We start from the raw sequence: 21,901 nt of genomic DNA, 5'->3' as shown, positions 1-21,901 counted from the left end.
TGTTCTGTTTCAACACTGGATCTGGAAGCAGCGGGGTTTGGAGCCTCATTCGGCCACAGGCACGGTGGGTGGCCTGAGAAAGTTAGGGCGGCTTTTGGGGGGAACAAAAACGTTCCGGTGCTCTTGAGACCACCATGAATCATAGAGTTGGAAGGGACCACCAGGCTCATCTAGTCCAACCCCCTGCAGAATGCAAGAAATTCACAACTACCTTGCCTTCCCCACACCCCCAGTGACCCCTATTCCTTGCCCAGAAGATGGCCAAGATGCCCTCTCTCATGATCTACCTAAGGTCACAGAATCAGCATTGCTGACAGATGGCCATCTAGCCTCTGCTTAAAAACCTCCAGGGAAGGAGAGCTCACCATCTCCCGAGGAAGCCTGTTCCACTGAGGAACCGCTCCAATGGTTAGAAAATTCTTCCTAATGGACTCTAGACGGAAACTCTTTTAGTTTAATTTCAACCCGTTGGTTCCGGTCCGACCTGAGCTGTTTTCTGTTGCTCCAGAAGGTCAGACCAGAACCAACAGGTTGAAATTAAATCGAAATAGTTTCTGTCTAGACATTAGGAAGAATTTTCTAACAGTTGTCAATTTCCTGCCTTGTGCAGGGGGTTGTCATGACTCTGGTGGTCCCTTCCAACCCTGTGATTCTATGGTCAGCATCGTAATGGGCCAAATGTTTCTTTTTAAAAATTTCTCCATGGCTTCTAGTTGCAGCGGTCAGTGGGACTTGGGGCTTGGCGCCCTGCCCTCCCTTCCACCCCAGGCGGGATGCCAAAGAAAAGCCAGAGAACAAATGGGTTTCTAGAAAAAAAAATGGTTTATTCTATGAAAACATATGAGAAAAGGAGGAGACCCTGAGCCGATGAGGAGGACACAAGGAACGCTGAGAGATTAGTGTCAACTAACCGGAAGCAAGCAGACAGGGGAGGCAGGGCGCCCTGAGAATATTTACTGTGCTAATCCTGGTTAGGGTGGCATTGGGGGGTGGCGGGCACCCCTTCTCGAGGGTCTCGTCCTGGTTCATGCAGGCCTTTCTGTGCAGACCCCTCAGCAGGACCCCGATTCCCAATCTACCCAGCAGCGTTAAGCCTTCTCAAGGGAACGAAGCATTTCGGCGCCCCGATTATCTGGAGCCGGGCTGCTCCGTGCCGCCTGTGGGCCGTTTCCACAGATAGGTCTGGATGGAATCCGCGGTCGCCACTGCCTGGATGTAGCCCACGCCGGGATCGGAGATTCCAAAAGGCACGTCCTTGGGGGACCTGGGAAGAAGAAGAGGAAGAAGAGATGGTTTTTATATGCTGTCTTTCTCTACCACTTAAGGAAGAATCAAACCAGCTTACAATCACCTTCCCTTCCCCTCCCCGCAACAGACATCCTGTGAGGTAGGTGAGGCTCTAAGAGAGCTGTGACTAGCCCAAAGTCACCCAGCTGGCTTCATGTGGAGGAGTGGAGAAACAAATCCGGTCTGCCAGATTAGCCTCCGCCGCTCATGTGGAGGAGTGGGGGAATCAAACCCGGTTCTCCAGATCTGAGTCCACCACTCCAAACCACCGCTCTTAACCACTACACCATGCTCCCTCTCGGTGTGTGTCACTCACTGCTTCCCATATTAAAGGTAAAGGTAGTCCCCTGTGCAAGCACCGGGCCATTACTGACCCATGGGGTGACGTCACATCCCAATGTTTACTAGGCAGACTATTTTTACGGGGTGGTTACCTTGAGCCAAGTTTCAGCGGCTTCTCTGCCCATTCTTAATGCTGTATGCTCACCTGTTCAAGACCACGACAGCCGCCGAACCGTCCGGGCGCAGGAAAGCCGAGGACTCCAAGCTGGTCCATTTGCTGTTCTGGATGCTGATGCGCTGGGTCCCCTCTGGGAGGAACTTACTGTATGAACAGAACGGCGAGTCAGTTAAGGAGCATATCCCGCAACCACAAGTGTGGGTTGTTGTTTCGTTTTGCTATGCTAGGAATTTATAATGAACTGGACAAGAAACATACGAGAAAGACTACAGTGTATAACAATCTATATAGCGTCTAAGCACACATAAAGATAAATATTACAGTCCAACCTCACGTGGAGGTAAATAAGACAGAGAAATCTAGCACGATGTGAAGAATACTGGTGGTCAGGTAAGTGTGGATGCTGAACAATGATAAAAAATGGATCAGAAAGGTCCAAAAGAGATCATAGAATCATAGAGTTGGAAGGGATCACCAGGGTCATCTAGTCCAACCCCCTGCACAATGCAGGAAATTCCAAACTACCTCCCACACACACACACCCCAATGACCCATACTCCATGCCCAGAAGATGGCCAAGATGCCCTCCCTCTCATGAACTTCCTAAGTTCATAGAATCAGCATCGCTGGCAGATGGCCATCTAGCCTCTGCTTAAAAACCTCCAGGGAAGGTCAAAGATCAAAGAAGGTCGCTCCAGATACAAATTAGGAGTCCGTTTCTGCCAAAGGCTTCATCAGTCGTTCAATCTCAGAAGAGTCTGTGCATAGTATTTAATTTTTTCATAGGACATTTAAGCCTCTTGCCATATTAGATTCAAATCATCAAGCTTAGGGTGAATATGTGTGCTTAGACACTGTATAGATTGTTATATATTGTAGTATTTCTTGTATGTTTCTTGTCTAGTTCATTACATATTGTTCCATTCTTTCACCTGGTGTTGTTTTTGTTCATATGCTGGGAATTTGGGCATTTGAGATTTTGCTTCATCCCCGAAAACAACCGCCTCCGTTGACAGTGGGGAGATATTCTACTCAATGAGGAAGAATCCGAAGAAGAGGAGATGCTTTTTATATGCCGTTTTTCTCTACCTTTTAAGGAGAATCAAACTGGCTTGTAATCGCCTTCCCTTCCTCTCCCCACAACAGACACCTTGTAAGGTAGGTGGGGCTGAGAGAGTTCAGAGAGAACTGTGACTAGCCTTAGTTCAACCAGCTGGCTTCATGTGGAGGAGTGGGGAATCGAACCCGGTTCTCCAGATTAGAGTCCACCACTCCTAACCACCGCTCTTAACCACTACACCACACTGGCTCTCTAAATCTTTGCTTTGCTGGCTTGGAGAAAGATTGGGCAAGCTTATTCCCTCTGTCTCTGCATACAAGGAGTGCAAGCAGTGAGTTTGGATATGCAGGGCATGGGAGAAGGGGCAATTCAGATCCAGGAAGGAGGAAAACCCTACAGGGTCACCATATGTTTGCTGCGACTTGACAGCACTTTCTACCACCAATGGGTGGGATGTGCTAAGGCAGGGGTGTCAAACATGTGGCCCACGGGCTGGATCCGGCCCCTTGAGAGCTCTTATCCGGCCCGCAAGGCAGCCACCCCCCACAGCCCGACCAAGTGATATTTATGTTATATCCGGCCCTCGTAGGCTAAGATATTAGCGCCTATAGAGAGTGAGAAACACAAGATCCTTGCTGAGGCCTGGTAGAGACACAGCTTGACCTGGAACAATTTGGGTCTGTGAGTAGGGTTTCCAGGTCCCTCTTCACCACCAGCAGGAGGTTTTGGGGGCGGGGCCTGCAGAAGGCAGGATTTGGGGAGGGACTTCAATGCCATAGAGGCCAATTGCCATGTGGCCAATTTCTCCAGGTGAACTGATCTCTATTGGCTGGAGATCAGTTGTAATAGCAGGAGATCTCCAGCTATTACCTGGAGGTTGGCAACCCTATCTGCGAGCCCCTAGCAAGTGGGTGGGGCTCAAGCAATCTTAACTGACCACAGGGGACGTGTCGTGCTCAGGCAGGACCTGGCTTTCCCAGACAACAGTGGTAATTATATGACTTAGGACTCTGGACCAATTAGCACCAGGGGAGAGGAAGCAGAGGAATAAGGATGGGGAGGGATGGCATCTGGGCATGCCTGTCTCTTGTGGCAGCCCTACTGGGAGCCTTCCTGCAGAGCCAGGCAGGCCGAGGCCCCAGACTCTTGCCCCAAAGCCCTACCTGGTTGTTTCCAGAGAGCAAAAGGGTCTCGGGTCTCTCACCTGAAATGGCCCATGTGGTAGAACATGGGCTGCTTGTAGAAGACGTCGTTGGCTGCGTCGACGATGATCGGGCTGTCCACATAGTTCCTGCTCCAGTTGGGGCCCCCTTCCATGTCCAGCACCAGGTTCCAGTCGGTCCAGCCCGTGACGTAGTTGTTGAGGTTCTGCAAGATACAGAGACCGTGTGGCAGCCAGTCCCACACTTTGTTGGTGTGCCACAATGAGGGTTGCCAACTTCCAGGTACTAGGGGGAGATCTCCTGCTATTACAACTGATCTCCTGCCAATAGGGATCAGATCCCCTGGAGAAAATGGCCGCTTGGGCAATTGGACTCTATGGCATTGAAGTCCCTCCCCTCCTCAACCCCCGGCCTCCTTGGGCTCCACCTCCCAAATCTCCAGGTATTTCCCAGCTAGGGTTGCCAACCTCCAGGCACTAGCTGGAGATCTCCTGCTATTACAACTGATCTCCAGCCGATAGAGATCAGATCCCCTGGAGAAAATGGCCGCTTTGGCAGTTGGACTCTACGGCATTGAAGTCCCTCCCCTCCCCAAACCCTGCCCTCCTCAGGCTCCACCCCAAAAACCTCCCACTGGTGGTGAAGAGGAACCTAGCAACCCTAGCCATAATAAATACGTTCAGATGAATACGAAAAGGCTCCATATTAGGCATCAGCTCCTCTGGAGGAGACAGCAGCATCAGAGGGTGGAGTCTACGGCGACAACGTTCTGCTGAGTTCCCTCCCCTTCCCAACACCTTGCTTCCCGGGCTCCACTCCCAAATCACCAGGAATTTCCCAGCCATGAGTTGGCAACCCTGGTGACAGTTGTACAAGCAATTACAATTTGCAGTATTAACAAGACTGCAGGCTTTCTCAGATGCTGAGGATTGGAGTCTTCTGCCCAAGTTTACTTATCTCTCCACCTGGTTTTTATAAAGACCCCGTCAATTCTCCAAGCCCCAAAGAAAGGCATGGCCCCAGGGTCAAGGTCAACTTATTCCCCAGCTGTGCAAAACTTACCGCGAGAATACTGTGGCTGTACTTGCTGCCACGGTCCCAGCCCCCAAGAACCACGCGAGGCTCCCAAAAGTAGGAACCGGTGGAGGCTTCAGTGGAGATGAGGTAGTACTCGGGGAAGAGATGGTGGGTGATGGACAGCGTCAAGTCGATGGGGGCCAGGAAATCCAAATACCAGTGGATGCCAATCCCATTAACATAGCGGGAGGCCTCGGGGTCTTTGAGAACCTAGAAACAAGTGGAGTGCCGACATTACAGCTGCTGGCCAATACGTCCTTTATTTTTGGAAAATTGCTCAGGGCCAGGAGCATAAACAGCTTAATAGTGCAAAACACAGCTACTCCAGTCTAAGCCCATCGAAGTCAAAGAGTTTAGACTAGAGTAAGTCTGAATGGGATTGTTTTGTGAATCTAATTACTTAGGGAAACGGTAAGTCTGCCAGGCCTCCCGCCGGCATCCCTAGTTGCGAGCCACTGCTCAGAGCAGTGATGGGATACAAGTGTTTTTTTTAAAGGTGACATCGGCCTGTGTCCCTACATCACTTCTGGGGGGAAACTCGTAAGTAACGTAGAGTAGTTCTAGGAATCAACAGAAACATTATGATTTTACCATAGAGTTTCCAGCGATTCCTAGAGCTTCCCTACATCACTTCCTGGTTTTCCCTGGATGTAGCAACGCAGTCATTGTCATGCACCCCCCTATGTCCCCACCCGCCAACCCTCCCTCCAGTTGGCAGTATGAAACCATATGAAATTACTACACTCCCATTACTCTAACAGTCTTCCATGTTTGTCTTTTAAACCGGCATGTTTCTAGACCTCATGAGGCAAATGGAAATGGGAACAACTGATTCAGCGCAGGGAAACCATAAGGCTGCAGTAGGCCTTAAATACATTAATATATTTAAATAAATAAATTACTTTACACATGTGGGATAAGTAGGGTTGCCAACCTCCAGGTACTAGCTGGAGATCTCCTGCTATTACAACTGATCTCCAGCCAATACAGAACAGTTGACCTGGAGAAAAGGGCTGCTTTGGCAATTGGACTCTATGGCATTGAAGTCCCTCCCCTCCCCAAACCCTGTCCTCCTCAGGCTTCACCCCAAAAACCTCCTGCCAATGGTGACCTGGCAACCCTAGAGATAAGGGGACAGAATATGCTCTCCATGAGCATATGAAGAAGGAGAAGAAGAAGAGTTGGTTTTTATATGCCGACTTTCTCTACCTTTTTAAAATCTCCTTCCCTTCCTTTCCCCACAACTGACACCTTGTGAGGTAGGTGGGGCTGAGAGAGTTCAGAGAGAACTGTGAGTAGCCCAAGGTCAGTCGGCAGCCTTCATGCGTAGGAGTGGGGAATCAAACCCGGTTCACCAGATTAGAGTCCACCGCTCTTAACCACCACACCACACCGGCTGTCATATACCCTCCTCTTTATCCCTTTCGAAACCTAACCCGTGACGCTGGGGTTCTGCTGGGGGTCAGCGCACTCACCACTTTGGCCCAGTAAGGCAGCATGACTCGCTGGTCGTCGAGAATGATGAGCTCGATGCCCTTGTAAGAGCTGTTGGCCAAGGCCGGGCCCAAGTCTTGGGCGATGAAGTCCCGCTGGTGCTCCGGGGAGAAGCCCAGGCACTGGAACGGGTAGAAGATGATGTCTCCAGCCGTCGGCTCGTTCCCGGCCGTCACCGCCCAGAAGGTCAGGTTATACTTGGCATATTCGTCTAAGAACCTGTAAGCAGGGAAAGGGTGGATGCCAACCTCCAGGTGCTAGCTAGAGATCTCCCGCTATTACAACTGATCTCCAGCCGATAGAGATCAGTTCATCTGGAGAAAACGGCCACTTTGGCAATTGGACTCTATGGCATTGAAGTCCCTCCCCTCAACAAACCCCACCCTCCTCAGGCTCCTCCCCAAAAACCTCCCGCCAGTGGCGAAGACGGACCTGGCAACTGGCAACCCTATGGATGGGTCACGGAGCTCAGTGTGGGCGTTATGAAGAATGAGGAAACATAAGATATTTTGGGAAAGCCCCCCCCCCCAGTATGGTATGAAGGCAACAGCCCTCACCTTTCTTTCTTCCCACATCTAATATTCAAGGGCAGAGATCCCTAACATCATACCCATGGGCACCAGGGTAGGCGGGCTGCAAACCTTCAGGTGGTACTGGAGAAAACAACAGCACGGAGGCTCCAATGATTTTTAAATAGAACCAGGCATTCTAATAAAAGCCCATAAGTAAAAAAGAGGAAAAGGAGAATTATCCCAAAGAATACTATTCAAACAAATTCAGAATATTGGTGTATTTAAGTCATACCACAATAAGTATATTAACAAAATAAGTGCATAGTGTTGGAAGAATTTTCCTTTTGCCCTCTCCCTCGGTCCTTGATGATGCCACGCAGGGCTTAAGGCAAAGACTATTGTCCATACAGGTTGCAATACTCGGCTCAAGGGGCGGATATAATGTATCAGGAGCCAAAACCTCGCTCCACCCGGGCCACGCAGGGCTTAAACCAAAATGTATCACTCAAAAATGAATAATAAACTAAATTATTAAATGAAAAATGCCACGCAGGGCTTGAAGCAAAATAAGTCACTAAGTACAAAGATGAATAGAAATGCCACGATAGGGCTACACAACCGCTCAAATTGGCAGCAATTGTTTTCAAGGAGATAATCAGAGGCGAACCTCATTCTGATATGAAGAAGAACTTCACTCAGAATATTGAAAGAGTCCAGTTAAGGATCATACATGCGCCCAGCAGGTAGGGTTGCCAACCTTCAGGTAGTGGCTGGAGATCTCCTGCTATTACAACTGATCTCCTGCTGATTGAGATCAGTTCACCTAGAGAAAATGGCCGCTTGGGTAATTGGACTCTATGGCATTGAAGTCCCTCCCTTCCCCAAACCCCACCCTCCTCAGGCTCCACCCCAAAAACCTCCCACTGGTGGTGAAGAGGGACCTGGCAACCCTACTCATTCATCTCCATAAAATCCATTTGTATTTACTGGTGTCCTTCTGTCACAAAGCCTTACACCATCTGGGATAGGGTTGCCAACCTCCAGGTAGTAGCTGGAGATCTCCCGCTATTACAACTGATCTCCAGCTGATAGAGATCAATTCCTCTGGAGAAAATGGCCGCTTTGGCAATTGGACTCTATGGCACTGAAGTCCTTCCCTTCTCCAAAACCCACCCTCCTCAGGCTCCACCTCAAAAACCTCCAAGTATTCTATAAAATATTTTTCTTCTTTTGCATTGTTCATAAAGCCCATTGACATTTAAATAAATAAATTTGAACATTTCCTGATAGAATATATTGTCGAAGGCTGTGTAACCGTGGTCTTGGTATTTTCTTTCCTGATGTTTCGCCAGCAGCTGTGGCAGGCATCTTCATTTGGCAATGTTAAGCACAGCCGTCCTTGGGTTAGCGAATGGATTCTCTTATCTGTAGTTAGGAATTTAGTTTCTGTTTCCCGCTTACGAACGCTAGCGCGTTCCTGAGAACGCCTTCGGGCCACATTATAGGCTATGCTAATTAATGTATTCAGGTATCTAATTGTGTATTGGCTCTTTTGTCTTTTTGTTATGTGAACTGTTTCCTTGTAAGGCAATGTACCTGCCCCGATCGTAAGGTATAAAGGATCCTTCCATCTCTTTGTTCCTTTGTGGCGACTCTCCGCTTTGTATTTGCGGTTAGCCCACGTGGCTCTATTATTTCACTAAATAAAGAACTGACTGCTTCAATCTTAACCTCCTCCTTGTTGTCTGTTTATTGGACTCTACAGACAATCGAGCACTTCAACAGCAGCAGCACCATCCTGCCTGTGTTCCACAGCACCTAATATAACAGGCATGCCCCTCTGATCCTGGAGATACTAGGTATGCATCATGACTAGTATTCATTTTGAGTAGTAGCCATGAATATCCCTCTCCTCCATGAACATGTCAACTCATAAGAACGTAAGAAAAGCCATGCTGGATCAGACCAAGGCCCATCGAGTCCAGCAGTCTATTCACACAGTGGCCAACCAGGAGCCTCTAGGAAGCCCCCAAACAAGACGACTGCAGCAGCACCATCCTGCCTGCGCTCCACAGCACCTAATATATTCGGCATGCTCCTCTGATCCTAGAGAGAATAGGTGGCCATGAAGAAAACAACCATCCTCTGTTCTGCACCGATAGGCATTCAGAGGTAGACTGCCTCTGAACAGGGAGGTACAATTCTTATCCATCCGAACCAGTTCCTTATTAAAATCCCCCTGCTCATTCAGTACAGAGATTAATCTTGCCCTTAACTTCGAAGCTCTACCTACTGAATCTGAGCTGGCAACTCTAGGTTCCAGGTGGCACAAAAAGGGGAGCTTCTCCTGGGTACAGAAATAACCCGCTGGGGGTCGCCAAAGGTTGGCACAACACGGCAACAACTTTAAGCATCATTACCTGATGAAATAATTGGCCCAGGTCTTGTGGTACTTGTCCCCCGGTTTCCCCTTCAGGGTCCCACGGCCCGTCATGGCTCCGTTGGTTTTCATCCAGACCGGGGAGGTCCAGGGGCTGGCGTAGAGGGAGAGGGGCTTTGGGGCCACAGCCTGGGCCTGCTGAAGGATGGGGATCTGGGAAACAAAGGGCCTTGCTCATTAGCCTGGACTTTCGTGCAGTCATCTGGCCTGTATTGCTACCCTTGATCACCCCACCCCACCCCAACAAGTCACATCTGACTTAGAGGCCATTTTTGCATGGTAATTAGCAGAGCGTTCCAGGCTGAATTCCCCCTGCATCTGTGTCACGGCCTGCGTATTCCTTGGAGATCTCCCATGATTTTTAATGGCAGTAATTGTGTGGGGTTCTCATTGTTTTTAATTTCAGCCAAGATGATTCCACAAGAAAGGGAATTTCAAATTGCATTTTAGCCTTCAGGCATCTTTAGGGAAAAGCTATACTCTCACAGTAAGGGTGTGTACAAGTCTTCAATACAATGTGTTAAGCATACAGCTTTTGACATTACGTACAGTGCAAGCGATGAACCAAGAAAATGCCGGTTGATCTTTAAAGCAATGTTCCTAAGGTGCATGTGAAAACGTGTAGAGAATCCCAACTGTCAAACAAGCTTCTAGCCCTGAGGTTTAAAAAGTCCCCCCATGGGTTTCTGGACATTGTGATTTCTTATTTCCCTGGACATAACTATTACAGACCTGAAAGTCACCATACTACCATAAAAAGAAAAAAAACTTCAAAGGGCATATGCAACGTGAAAGTGCTGAATTAGAACTCATCAAAAAATTAAACTCTACATGTCATCCTGGCCTACACAAATACTTGAATTTCCTTAGCCAGCATAACCTCTAATACCTCTTCAGGACCCATTTTTTAGACATTTTAATTGGCTGTTCTTAACATGTTTCATCTTACTATAACCTTGTACTAATATCAGCTAATATTCATGTAAACTTTAGACGACTACTCCTTCAAGTAGTTGTTATTTACCCTACTTATTTTGCTTAGCTTTGCTTGTCTGTTCGAACCTCTGACCTCTCTCATCATCCACAACAGAGCATTTACACTTGGAAGGCTGATTCACACCCAACCTTTCTACCTCAGCTCCTTCCTTTTCCCCTTCCACAGAGAAGAATCTACACTTGAAAGATTCTTGACGGAATTCACATTCAAACCTCTCTGCCTCAAGAGATTCCTCCTTTCTAATCTGTTCCTAAGAAGATTTCTTAATATGATCTCCTTCTTCGGAGGTTTTTAAGCAGAGGCTAGATGGCCATCTGACACCAAGGCTGATTCTGTGAACTTAGGCAGATCATGAGAGGGAGGGCAGGAAGGGTTGTGTCTGTACTTGGCTCTCGTGGTCCTTTCTTACATGCCCAGGGAAATACCGATTGATCGCCACTTTGGGGTCAGGAAGAAATTTTCCTCCAGGCCAGATTGGCTAGGGATCCTGGAGGTTTTTTGCCTTCCTCTGGGCATAGAGCAGGGGACACTGGGGGAGTTGGAGGGGGAGGTAGTTGTGAATTTCCTGCGTTGTGCAGGGGGTTGGACTAGATTACTTTTAAGGTCCCTTCCAGCTCTACGTTTCTACATTTCACATATCTGAAGAAGTGAGCTGTGACTTGTGAAAGCTCACAAGGAGATCAATGTTTTTATTTTTTCAGATGCCAATGGACAAAGAGGAAGGTTGGTTTTTATATGCCAACTTTCTCTACCTTTTTTTTTTAAAGGAGAATCAAACCGTCTTATAATCTCCTTCCTTCCTCTCCCCACAACAGACATCTTGTGAGGCAGGTGGGGCTGAAAGAGTTCAGAGAGAACTGTCACTAGCCCAAGGTCCTCCAGCTGGTTTCATATGTAAGAGTGGGGAAACCAACTTGGTTCACGAAATTAGAGGCTGCTGTTCATGTGGAGGAGTGGGGAATCAAACCCGGTTCTCCAGATTAGAGTCCACCACTCCTAACCACTACACCACGCTGGCTCTCTATTTTGTTTCGCTGCGACAGAGTAACACAGCCACCCTTTGCAATTTTCTTGGTTTTCACCCATGTCATGGGTCAAATGACTGTTACCGGGGATGGGGGCTATATGTCCATCTTTAGAGTCAGAAGCAGCACTTGCCTTCATTTTGGTATCCTCCTCAGTCAGACTGAAGTTTTTCAGCTCAAAATCATTTTCCAAGTCGTCGTACGTATACAGCCTCACGGAGAAGTCACAGCTCGCCATGGGGACACGGACCAAGTTGTACTCAATCCCTACGAGAGAGGCAAGGAAGACACAGAGGGATTGGGAACTTGCAAACAAGTCCTTTGCTCCAGGTCCTTCTACCTGGGCGCTGCATAGGGTTGCCAGGTCCCTCTTTGCCACTGGGGGGAGGTTTTTGGGGTGGAGCTTGAGGTGGGCGGGGTTTGGGGAGGGGAGGGACTTCAATGCCATTTATGCAGGGTCGATTTTGATGCTCGCTCAAAGATGCTTTTTAAAAATCTGACCTTTAAAATGACTATTCATTGTCCTGATGCAAGAGGAGAAAGTCAAACAAACTCCACCTCCCACTTGCCTGCTCCTTCGTTCCTTCATTGGCATGGCCATTAGCAATGGTTGTTTGCATAGCTAAGCTGCGCCTGTGATTTCCCATGTTTCCTTCAGTGAATGCTTCGGTGCGGGGCGGAGTAAATACAAAAGGTTGCGTTAAAGGGGCTCTTAAGAAATGCAAAGCACGTATGCGCCTAGCAGTGACGGCTGGGATGATAGTTCAGCATGAAGATTTTTTTTTTTTAATGCGGGGCACTTCAGCCTGGGACACGCAGCTAATTACCAAGCATAAACGGCCATAGAGTCCAGTGGCCAAAGCGGCCCTTTTCTCCAGGGGAACTGATCTCCATCGGCTGGAGACCAGTTATAACAGCAGGAGATCTCCAGCTAGTACCTGGAGGCTGGAAACCCTACTGGGCAGCCCAATGAGCTTGCCCACATTTGGCTCTGGTGCCTTTATCAACAGCCCAAAGCAGCTAAACAGGCAAAGCTTCCTAATTTTGGCCAGCTCTTCTTCGAGACACACACACACACACACACAGACACGTTGGCGCCAGGAGGGCAAGAGTGCCAACACACGTTTCTTTCCCTGGGCCCATTGGATGTCAAGGATAAGCATCCCTGGTTTGACAGGTGGGGATTCTCTTATCTGAAGTGGGATGCACTTCCTTTCTCCCACGAGCGGGAGAAAGCGGTTTTCCAGGAAACGCCTTCAGGCTTCACTACAGGTTATGCTAACTGATAGATATAGTGCATCCAGTTGTAGATTGGCTATTCTGTTTCTTTTGTTACACGGCCTGTTTCCTTGTAAGGCAATATATCTTCCTTCTGATCTTAAGTATAAAAACTTTCCTTTCCCTTTGTTCGGTGGGGCGGCTCCCCGCTCCATTTATCGGGACTATCCACCTGGTTCTATTGCTTGGCCAAATAAGAGAACTGTTCTTTAACCCAACCTCCTCCCTATTGTCTTCATTGGTCTCTACGGATAATTGGGTCACAACAGAAGCACCAGAGAGCCTTGGCACTTACCTTGCTCCGAGAAGTAAGATTTGAGCAGGTTTGTTTGAGCCTTCGGGGACAGGGCCAGTATATTGATAGCCGCGGAGTCCGTCAGAGCCCCTCCGAAGCCCTTGATTTTCTGATATTTCTGGGTTGTCTTGAGCTTCAGCTGGAGACCGGCTGGTGGAAGAAAAGGGAGCGACGTTAGGAAGAAGACGCCCGTGGGGTTTCTCCCCAGGTCTTTTCAAACCCAGTCCCATCTCAGTGGGCAGTCCCGAGGCAATGAATACAACACGCTTGCATGTTTGGCCTGCATTTGCACATACTGACAATAACAACTTAAACTACAGTGAATAACATCTGGAGCAGGTGCCAGCCCCGTGACACTGCAGCACGTCATGCCAATGCCATTCTAGGCTCCATCTGCGTTGAATAATCCTTTCCCAAACCAGTTATTCTTCAGTGCCCAGAGATAGAGATTTGCATGGAGACATAGAAGAACAACGTGGAGACAAGAGCAAGACTAAATGGAGACAGAACAAGACTAAATGGAGACAGAACAAGACTAAATGGAGGCAGAGCAAGACTAAATGAAGACAGCAAGATTCAATGGAAACAGAGCAAGACTAAATGGAGTCAGAGCAAGACTTAATGGAGGCAGAGCAAGACAATGGAGACAGAACAAGACTTAATGAAGACAGAGCAAGACTAAATGGAAACAGAGCAGCCCTCCTTAGGAGGGCTTGAGGGGATAAACCTAAGTTCCTAACATAATTCAAAACAGCCTGTAGCCATTTTGACTAGAAAATATCTCTAAATATCAGGGGGAAAAGGCCCTGAGAATTCAGATTTCCTTTTAGCCATAAATAAGTGGACATAATACCGACGCTGGCCTCCATCCTCATCATTCCAGTTTCTAATCTGATCCAGGCATTTGAGACACATTTTGGAACCTGTAAGATCGCTCTCAGAAATTTGGATTGGACTCTCTCCAATGGGGCATAACAGGAGGAGGGTGAGCCCGAAAAGGAGCCATATAGGAGCTGAGCCATAGTTTTCGCTTTGTACAGGACTAAATGGAGACAGAACAAGATTAAATGGAGGCAGAGCAAGACTAAATGAAGACAGCAAGATTCAATGGAAACAGAGCAAGACTAAATGGAGTCAGAGCAAGACTTAATGGAGGCAGAGCAAGACAATGGAGACAGAACAAGACTTAATGAAGACAGAGCAAGACTAAATGGAAACAGAGAAAGACTAAATGGAGTCAGAGCAAGACTTAATGGAGGCAGAGCAAGACAATGGAGACAGAACAAGACTTAATGAAGACAGAGCAAGACAATGGAAACAGAGCAAGACTAAATGGAGACAAAGCAAGATCAAATGGAGACAGCAAGACTAAATGGAGAGAGAGCAAGACTTAATGGAGACAAAGCAAAACAATGGAGTCAGAGCAAGACTAAATGGAGACAGAGCAAGACTAAATGGAGACAGAGCAAGATTAAATGGAGACAGTCTTAAACAGCAGACCAACCTACCTGTCTGTTGAGGCTTGTCACTCATGCTCCCTTCGCTACGCTCCATGCGCTTCCCAGCCTTGTTGCTTTCATATTTGACGAAAGAGCCCAAAGGAGGAAGGGAGACAGGCTCTAATGTGTCACAATAGGAGGCACCACATTCACACACCAAGGAGCCATGCCCAAAGTTCCTGGCAGAGCAAGGGCGGCCTCCTGGGAAAGGCAAGCATGTTTTTGTCAGGCGGAAAGTTTTTGCTGAGCTAAATATCAAGTCAGACTCCTCGGTAGGCATGGGTTTTCTCACTCAGGCCTCAGGGAGTCTTGACCGGAATATAGTTTCAGCACCCAAATTTCACCTTGAAATATTTACCAGTCAAGTAGGGTTGCCAACTCCAGGTTGGGAAATTCTTGAAGATTTGGGGGTGGAGCCTGGGGAGGGCAGGGTTTGGGGAGAGGAGGGAGCTCAGTGGGGGTACAGTGCCATACAGTCCATTTTCCAAAGCAGCCATTTTCTCCAGGGGAACTGACATCACTGCCTGGAGATCAGTTGTAACCCCAGAAGATGTCCTGGAGGTTGGTAACCCTAAGAAGGCTCCCTGTCCATTGCATGTAAAAGCTGCAGAATGCCACATCCCAACACGGCATTCACAGCATTTATATTTCAAACAACTAAAGCAAGTTTCTAGCCCACAGGCTTAAAAGTCTGTGGGCTAGGCCTAGTGAAATTTCAGGGGCCAGAGGAGTTGCTAAATAAGATTTGCAGGGGTCAGAGTAGGGTTGCCAACCTCCAGGTACTGCACTGATGGCTAAACGCCAAGGATAATATTTAAAGGACTGTATCGAAACATATATGAATGTGCAATTGTAACAAAGAATATGTTCCAGTAAAGAATGTGTCTCAAATCTATGTGTTTTTTGCAATCTTAAACATTCATGTACTACAATCTTAGGCAATACAAAATACTGGTATATAATCATCACACTCCATGTAATTGTTGAGGCAACAGTCAGCAGCATAATGCAGTCTGGGTTGCAGCAATGGTGATAGGTATGTAACCAACAAGGTCCATATAATTACTGAAGGAACAAACGTCAGCGTGCTGCAGCCTAAGATAAAGCAACAGCGATACGGGCTTCCGATAATCCACCCATTTCACCACTAGGGCTTCATCAGTCGCAAAAATCTTCCAAATGGACTTAGAACTGATACCTGTCCCGTTATAGGATTCGAGGGTCTTTTCAATCAGTCGGAGGGCGTATTAGCTCATCTTGATGCCATCCAACTAATATGCCATCCGACTGATTGAAAGGACCCTTGAATTCTGTAACGTTTAACTATGCAATTTAAAATATTGTCGAAGGCTTTCACGGTCAGAGTTCATTGGTTCTTGTAGGTTATCCGGGCTGTGTGACCGTGGTCTTGGTATTTTCTTTCCTGACGTTTCGCCAGCAGCTGTGGCAGGCACCTTCAGTGTTAGTCCTCTGAAGATGCCTGCCACAGCTGCTGGCGAAACGTCAGGAAAGAAAATACCAAGACCACGGTCACACAGCCCGGATAACCTACAAGAACCAATATGCAATTTAAGTTTGTGCAGAGCTTTGGCTGTGTAGAAGATGGGGCCTGTGGATGAGATTCCGTGGCCCTCTTTTACCTAGTTATTGAACCTGGTCACCTATCAGGGATGATTCACACATGGCCAAGTCTTCATATCCCTCCACATGTCCAGTTGACAGACACGGACTGGGACTTCTGTGCATGGAACTTCATTCCCAGGCATGTGGGGCCCTGATTCAGATCAGGATCAGGTAGGGTTGCCAACTGATTTTCAGGCGACAGATCAGCTCACCTGGAGAAAATGGCTGCTTTGGAAAGTGGACTCTGTAGCATTTATACCCCATTGAAGTCCTTCTCCTCCCAAAACCCCGCCCTCCTCAGGCTCCACCCCCCAAAATCTCCAGGTATTTCCCAGTCTAGAGGTGGCAACCGTAGGATCAGGGCACACAGTAAGACCGGGTTTATGTTTTCCCCTGGCTCTGTTTTTAGGGTTGCTAAGTGCCAGGTGGTGGCAGGCAAACCTCCACCGATCCACCTGGCTGCCTGCCGACCAGCTGAGATTTCAAAGGTGGGCTGCCTCTGGACAGGGAGGTTCAGTGCTTCATTATTGTGTCTGATAGTTACTGCTAAACTGGTCCAGCAACACATTTCCCTAATTCTTTATTTGGATTGCCCTGATGGATTATCAACAAAGTTGATCCAGCTCAACCACTTATTTCTAAACATGGCAGCTGGATTTGGAAGGGGGTGGGAGGAACCCATAAGCAGGGGAGTGAGATCAAGAGCTCTTCCCCGCTGTTTATCCCCAGCACCTGCTGTTCAAAGGTAGACTGCCACTGTATATGGAAGCTTCCTTTAACCCTGATGGTTGTTCAGTGTTGAGAAACCTCCCCCTCCCTCCATGAATTTGTCCATTTCCCCTTCTAAAGTCCGTGGTCACTGACAGATCTTGTGGCGGGGAGTTCCATACTTGAATTAGGCGTTGTGTTCGGAAGTACTTTCTTTAGTCTGTCGAGCTACCGCCGAGCAATTTCACACCCTCACCTGCCGTGTTAATTGTCAACTGGAAAAACAGGATGCCAGCCAAGACGCCAACTTCCCCCTGCCACATGGCAATGCCCTGGCAAACCTTACTACGGATCTTGCAGTCCAGAAGGGAGTCAGCGGCTTTGGGTACCTGAAAGAAAAAGAGAAAAAGAAAAAAGGGATGGGATCTGATCTCCCCGACAGCTTCTCACACTTCTATAGTCATTAGGGTTGCCAGGTCCCTCTTCGCCACCGGTGGGAGGTTTTGGGGGCACAGCCTGAGGAGGGTGGGGTTTGGAGAGGGGAGGGACTTCAATGCCATAGAGTCCAATTGCCAAAGCGGCCATTTTCACCAGGGGAACTGATCTCTGTCGGCTGGAGATCAGTTGTAATAGCAGGAGATCTCCAGCCACCACCTGGAGGTTAAGCAACCCAAAAATACCTATGCCGAAAATAGGTAACCTGAAGATAATGGTCGGCACGATGGCTCTGTTTTATCTATAGTCTAATCCCTCAGAAAAAAGGGAAGACATAAAACTTACAAATCAGTGAAACATGGGGATTAACGTTCATGCCATGTTTTACTTCTATTATTAAAATACACCAACTACTAGCATCAACCTAATAACCTGCTTCTGATATCCTAAGGTAACAGCAGTTCCTATACAATGTATTAATTCATACAATATCAAATCACAGATACAAAAATCAAATCACAGATACAAAAGCAATAGACAATATTAAACACCCTTGTGTCCATAGGCATTTTTTTGCACAATTTCCAAAGTCTATTTGTACCCCAGTAGGGTCATATCAACTCTCCGCGGTGGATGCAAAACCTGGCTGGTATTATGACGGACCGTAATCCAACAGGTGTAGATTCACCAAGGCGATAATCAAGGCAATAATCAGGAATGAGGACGTGAGATCGAGCGGGGATTGATGAAGTTTTGATGGCTTCATCAGCTCATTATTGATTTATCTTGCTCCGGTAGCATTATAAGACAAATTGTGCATCGTGCTGCCAGTCTTTCACCTTAACGCATGTTTAAGTGGATGTGGTTCGATCAAGAACAGCTCACAAATTAAGCCAGCCATTTCTTACACCCCTTTTGATCACCTGAGCCTGGTTCCATAGCACCTTCAAGTTGGTGGGAGATCAGTTGTAATAACAGGAGATCTCCTGCCACCACCTGGAGGTTGGCAACCCTAACCTGACCTCTCCGGTCATCTTAGGGTTGCCAACCTCCAGGTACTTCGTGCTTAAGTAGGAAGTTAAACAGACAAAGTGAAGCACTCCGGATTTTCATGTTTGCTCTGGAGAGCTGCCTGCCTCCACACTACAGCCGCCTTGCTAATTGCATATGTTCTGTAAATGTTACAGAGAGTCGGGTTGAATTGCTAGTTATTATTATTATTACATAGATAAAAGGATTTTCTGTACATACACAGTGTGCTTTCAGTGCTTCACTTTGTCTGTTTAACCTCCAGGTACTGGCTAAGAAAGAACCATCACACAGCTCTATATGCAAAAATATCAAACATCATCCATTACTTCTGTTCTTCCAGGATACCGGGATTTATTCCCCTTTTTGAAAATAAGTGACAGGACACACTTTAGGCTTTTTGGACATTATTTAGGACTTTTGCATGTTGCAACTCCTAGGAGAAGTCTTCTTTGACTCATTTTTGGAGAGTTACTCATATTGTGTATATATTTAGTGTATAGTTTGTGTTTAAGTTTTCTGTTTGCACTTCACTATTGTCTTCACTATATTGTAATACACTGATATTTTTACATATAGAGCTGTGTACTGGTTCCTTCTTAGCTACTGTACAGCGCAGGTGATTCTTCGTGTTTAACCTCCAGGTACTAGCTGAAGATCTCAACAACAACAACAAAGGGGGGGAACCTTAACCCTAAAAAAACTAGAATAAGGTACCCAAAAGGTAAGGAATCAACATGAAATCATGGGCTATTATTGATACAAGTGATTTTTGTGAATAATATATAATACATTTAATACAAGCACAAAATTAATGTAAATATAAACAACTTGTATATAGCCCTGTTGGAAATAGATCGGTAACTTAGGTCAAATAGGCACCAGTTAATAGGGGGGAGGAATCTTCCCAAGCTAAAGGCCAGTTACGAGCCAGAGTGCGCAAATAACTTGAAGTTCCTTTCCTCCCCTGGTAAGCTGAAGCCATAAAACTTCCTGTAACTAAGTCAAGGACAGAATATGTAGGCATAAGCTAGAGAATCTGAGGAATGAGCTCATGAATATTATTTTTCCCGCCCAGGGAGGCATAGTGAGGCAATAATGAGACATGCGATGTATGTACTCTTATCAGAGATGTATGTGCTAGGCGGCCGGAAAGTTGTAACTCCTGAGTACCTCAGCCAATGGGGAAAGGGAGAAGGCAGAGTTATTCCGGTTTGAGGGAGTTTAAAATGCTTGTGTAAAACGCTGTTGCTTCGAGGTCGTACACTGGATTAAAACGTTGCTCCGCTTATTGCAATAAAGCTTTGTTAAAACTTTCATCCCTGGTCCTCCGGGCTCTACTTCTTGCCCCTTGGGGTATTGGGGTAGGAGTGTTTCTGACAGCCCTGTTCTAGCCTCTATGCATCTGTGCTGAACATGCCCAATAAACATAAAAACACAACATTAGAACTGTGTGACATTATACCCAAACAATATCACAACTCGGACCATACGCGTTTTGGCTGTGAAGCCTTCTTCAGTGGTCCGAATAATACAATTCTAAGCCATTTTGAAAATTCATGAATGTATAAGAAAATTGCAATCTTTAGACTAAGCTGACATTTGTAAGTTGTAAAGTCTAAAATTTGTTTTTGTATATTTCATCCAGAGTTGCCTTTATAATCTTAGGCTCCTACAGAAGTATTCCTTTCACAGTACTCGACCATCAAGATATATTGGAAAAACGGGCGTATTAAAACAGAATTCAGAAGAAGGATAAGTCTGGAAATGCTGAAACATCTGGCCACACTACTCAATTGTCATGAAATTAGGACCAACTAAAAATGTAGATCTAACTCAGGGCTCCCCAAAGTGGTGTCCAGTGACACCTTTCCTGTAGGGTTGCCAACCTCCAGGTAATAGCTGGAGATCTGCTATTACAACTGATCTCCAACCGATAGAGATCAGTTCGCCTGGAGAAAACGGCCACACAGAAAAAAGCCCACCCAGAAAAATATGCACACAGAAAAAAGCCCACATGGAAAAAGCCAATACGGAAAAATACGCACACAGAAAAAAGCTCACACGGAAAAAAGCCCACATGGAAAATTGCCCACAAAGAAAAATTTAAATACTTAAGTCCAGGAGGAGTTTGGGGCAGGTTCAGAAGTTGTAGCACCAAGGACAACAGCGGCGGAAATATGGGGCGCTGAATATAGGGTGCTGTATAGTCAGAATGCCCCCCCACGGGTCACTGCCCCGACCTCCAGTCGCATCGAAGCACCCGACCTTCCCTTGTCATTACTGCCACGGTAGCTCCCGAGGAGTCACCAGGAGCAATCTTCCAGTCCCGCCTGTGTGTCCTCTTCTCTAGGGTGAGCCTGGGTCGCCCATGAGTGGTCCACTTGCTGGTGGCTCTGGACTTGTGGGTGGCTTGTGGGCGGCAGCACCGTTGCCAGGGCCACAGGTACAGGGAGCGTGTCAGCACCCTCTGGCTCTTGCACAACGAGGGCCTGGACCGCTTCCACCTGCACAGGGCAGGCATCAACATGAATCACAAGGAGGTCACCACCGCTCGCCAGGGTCCTATTCTAGGGCCATCCCTGTCCTGCACAAAAAAGTGGGCATTCCCAGCTTGAAAGGGCGTTAGAAGCCTCCTAGCCAGAACCTCCCTCGACCCCACCCCCCGAGAACACCCCAGGGAACACCCCCGGGAATGCCCCTGCGGCCGGCGGCTGCTTCTGCGCCAACCTTGTGGCAGAGTCCCAGCGCCTCCCCCCTCCACCGCCTGCTGCTGGCCTCACTCCACTTACGCCGGCATCCAGGCCTCTTGTGCCAGCGTAAGTGCCTGTTGCGCCAGCAGAAGGCCCTGCGGGCCTCCTAAGCACTTTCTACTCCAATCCTCAGGAATGCACTGGTAATTTCTTTGAAATTCAATTAGAGTTGTAATTAAAAGGAAAGGTACTCATCATTTTGAACAAATAAGCTGCTTGCTTCCGAACAAATTGTGAATACAGAAATTTTTCTATATTGAGTATTTTTCCGTGTGGGCTTTTCCGGTGGGCTTTTTTCTGTGGGCTTTTCCGGTGGGCTTTTTTCCATGTGGGCTTTTCCATGTGGGCTTTTTTCCGTGTGGGCTTTTCTGTGTGAGCTTTTTTTCTGTGGGCTTTTCCGTGTGGGCTTTTTTCCGTGTGGGTTTTTTTCTGTGTGGGCTTTTCCACGTGGGCATTTCCCTGTGGGCTTTTTTCCCATGTGGGCTTTTCTGTGTGGGCTTTTTTTCTGTGGGCTTTTCCGTGTGGGCTTTTTCTGTGTGGGCTTTTTTCTGTGTGGGCTTTTCCGTGTGGGCTTTTTTCCATGTGGGCTTTTTTCAGTGTGGGCATTTCTGTGTGGGCTTTTTTCCATGTGGGCTTTTCTGTGTGGGCTTTGTTCCATGTGGGCTTTTCTGTGTGGGCTTTTTTCCATGTGGGCTTTTCTGTGTGGGCTTTTTTCCGTGTGGGCATTTCCATGTGGGCTTTGTTCCATGTGGGCTTTTCTGTGTGG

General features: G+C 47.4%; 1 protein-coding gene across 1 annotated transcript; it reads right to left on the bottom strand.

Moving 5' to 3' along the window:
* Positions 1–1,128: 1,128 nt before the first annotated feature.
* LOC130480368 (lysosomal acid glucosylceramidase-like) lies at positions 1,129–17,257 on the bottom strand. The gene is made up of 10 exons (XM_056852861.1): positions 17,175–17,257; positions 14,597–14,788; positions 13,089–13,238; positions 11,649–11,782; positions 9,474–9,646; positions 6,523–6,760; positions 5,033–5,257; positions 4,012–4,175; positions 1,775–1,891; positions 1,129–1,264 (listed from the first exon to the last, which is right to left on the bottom strand). Exons 1-10 carry the CDS (start codon positions 17,239–17,241, stop codon positions 1,129–1,131), a joined length of 1,596 nt encoding a protein of 531 aa, XP_056708839.1. The 5' UTR covers positions 17,242–17,257.
* Positions 17,258–21,901: the final 4,644 nt, after the last annotated feature.

The sequence above is a fragment of the Euleptes europaea genome, chromosome 7 (genome assembly GCF_029931775.1).
Source record: "Euleptes europaea isolate rEulEur1 chromosome 7, rEulEur1.hap1, whole genome shotgun sequence".
In the NCBI taxonomy this organism is placed as follows: domain Eukaryota; kingdom Metazoa; phylum Chordata; class Lepidosauria; order Squamata; family Sphaerodactylidae; genus Euleptes; species Euleptes europaea.
The sequence above is the reverse complement of the archived record's forward strand: the minus strand, read 5'-3'. Positions and strand labels throughout refer to the sequence as shown.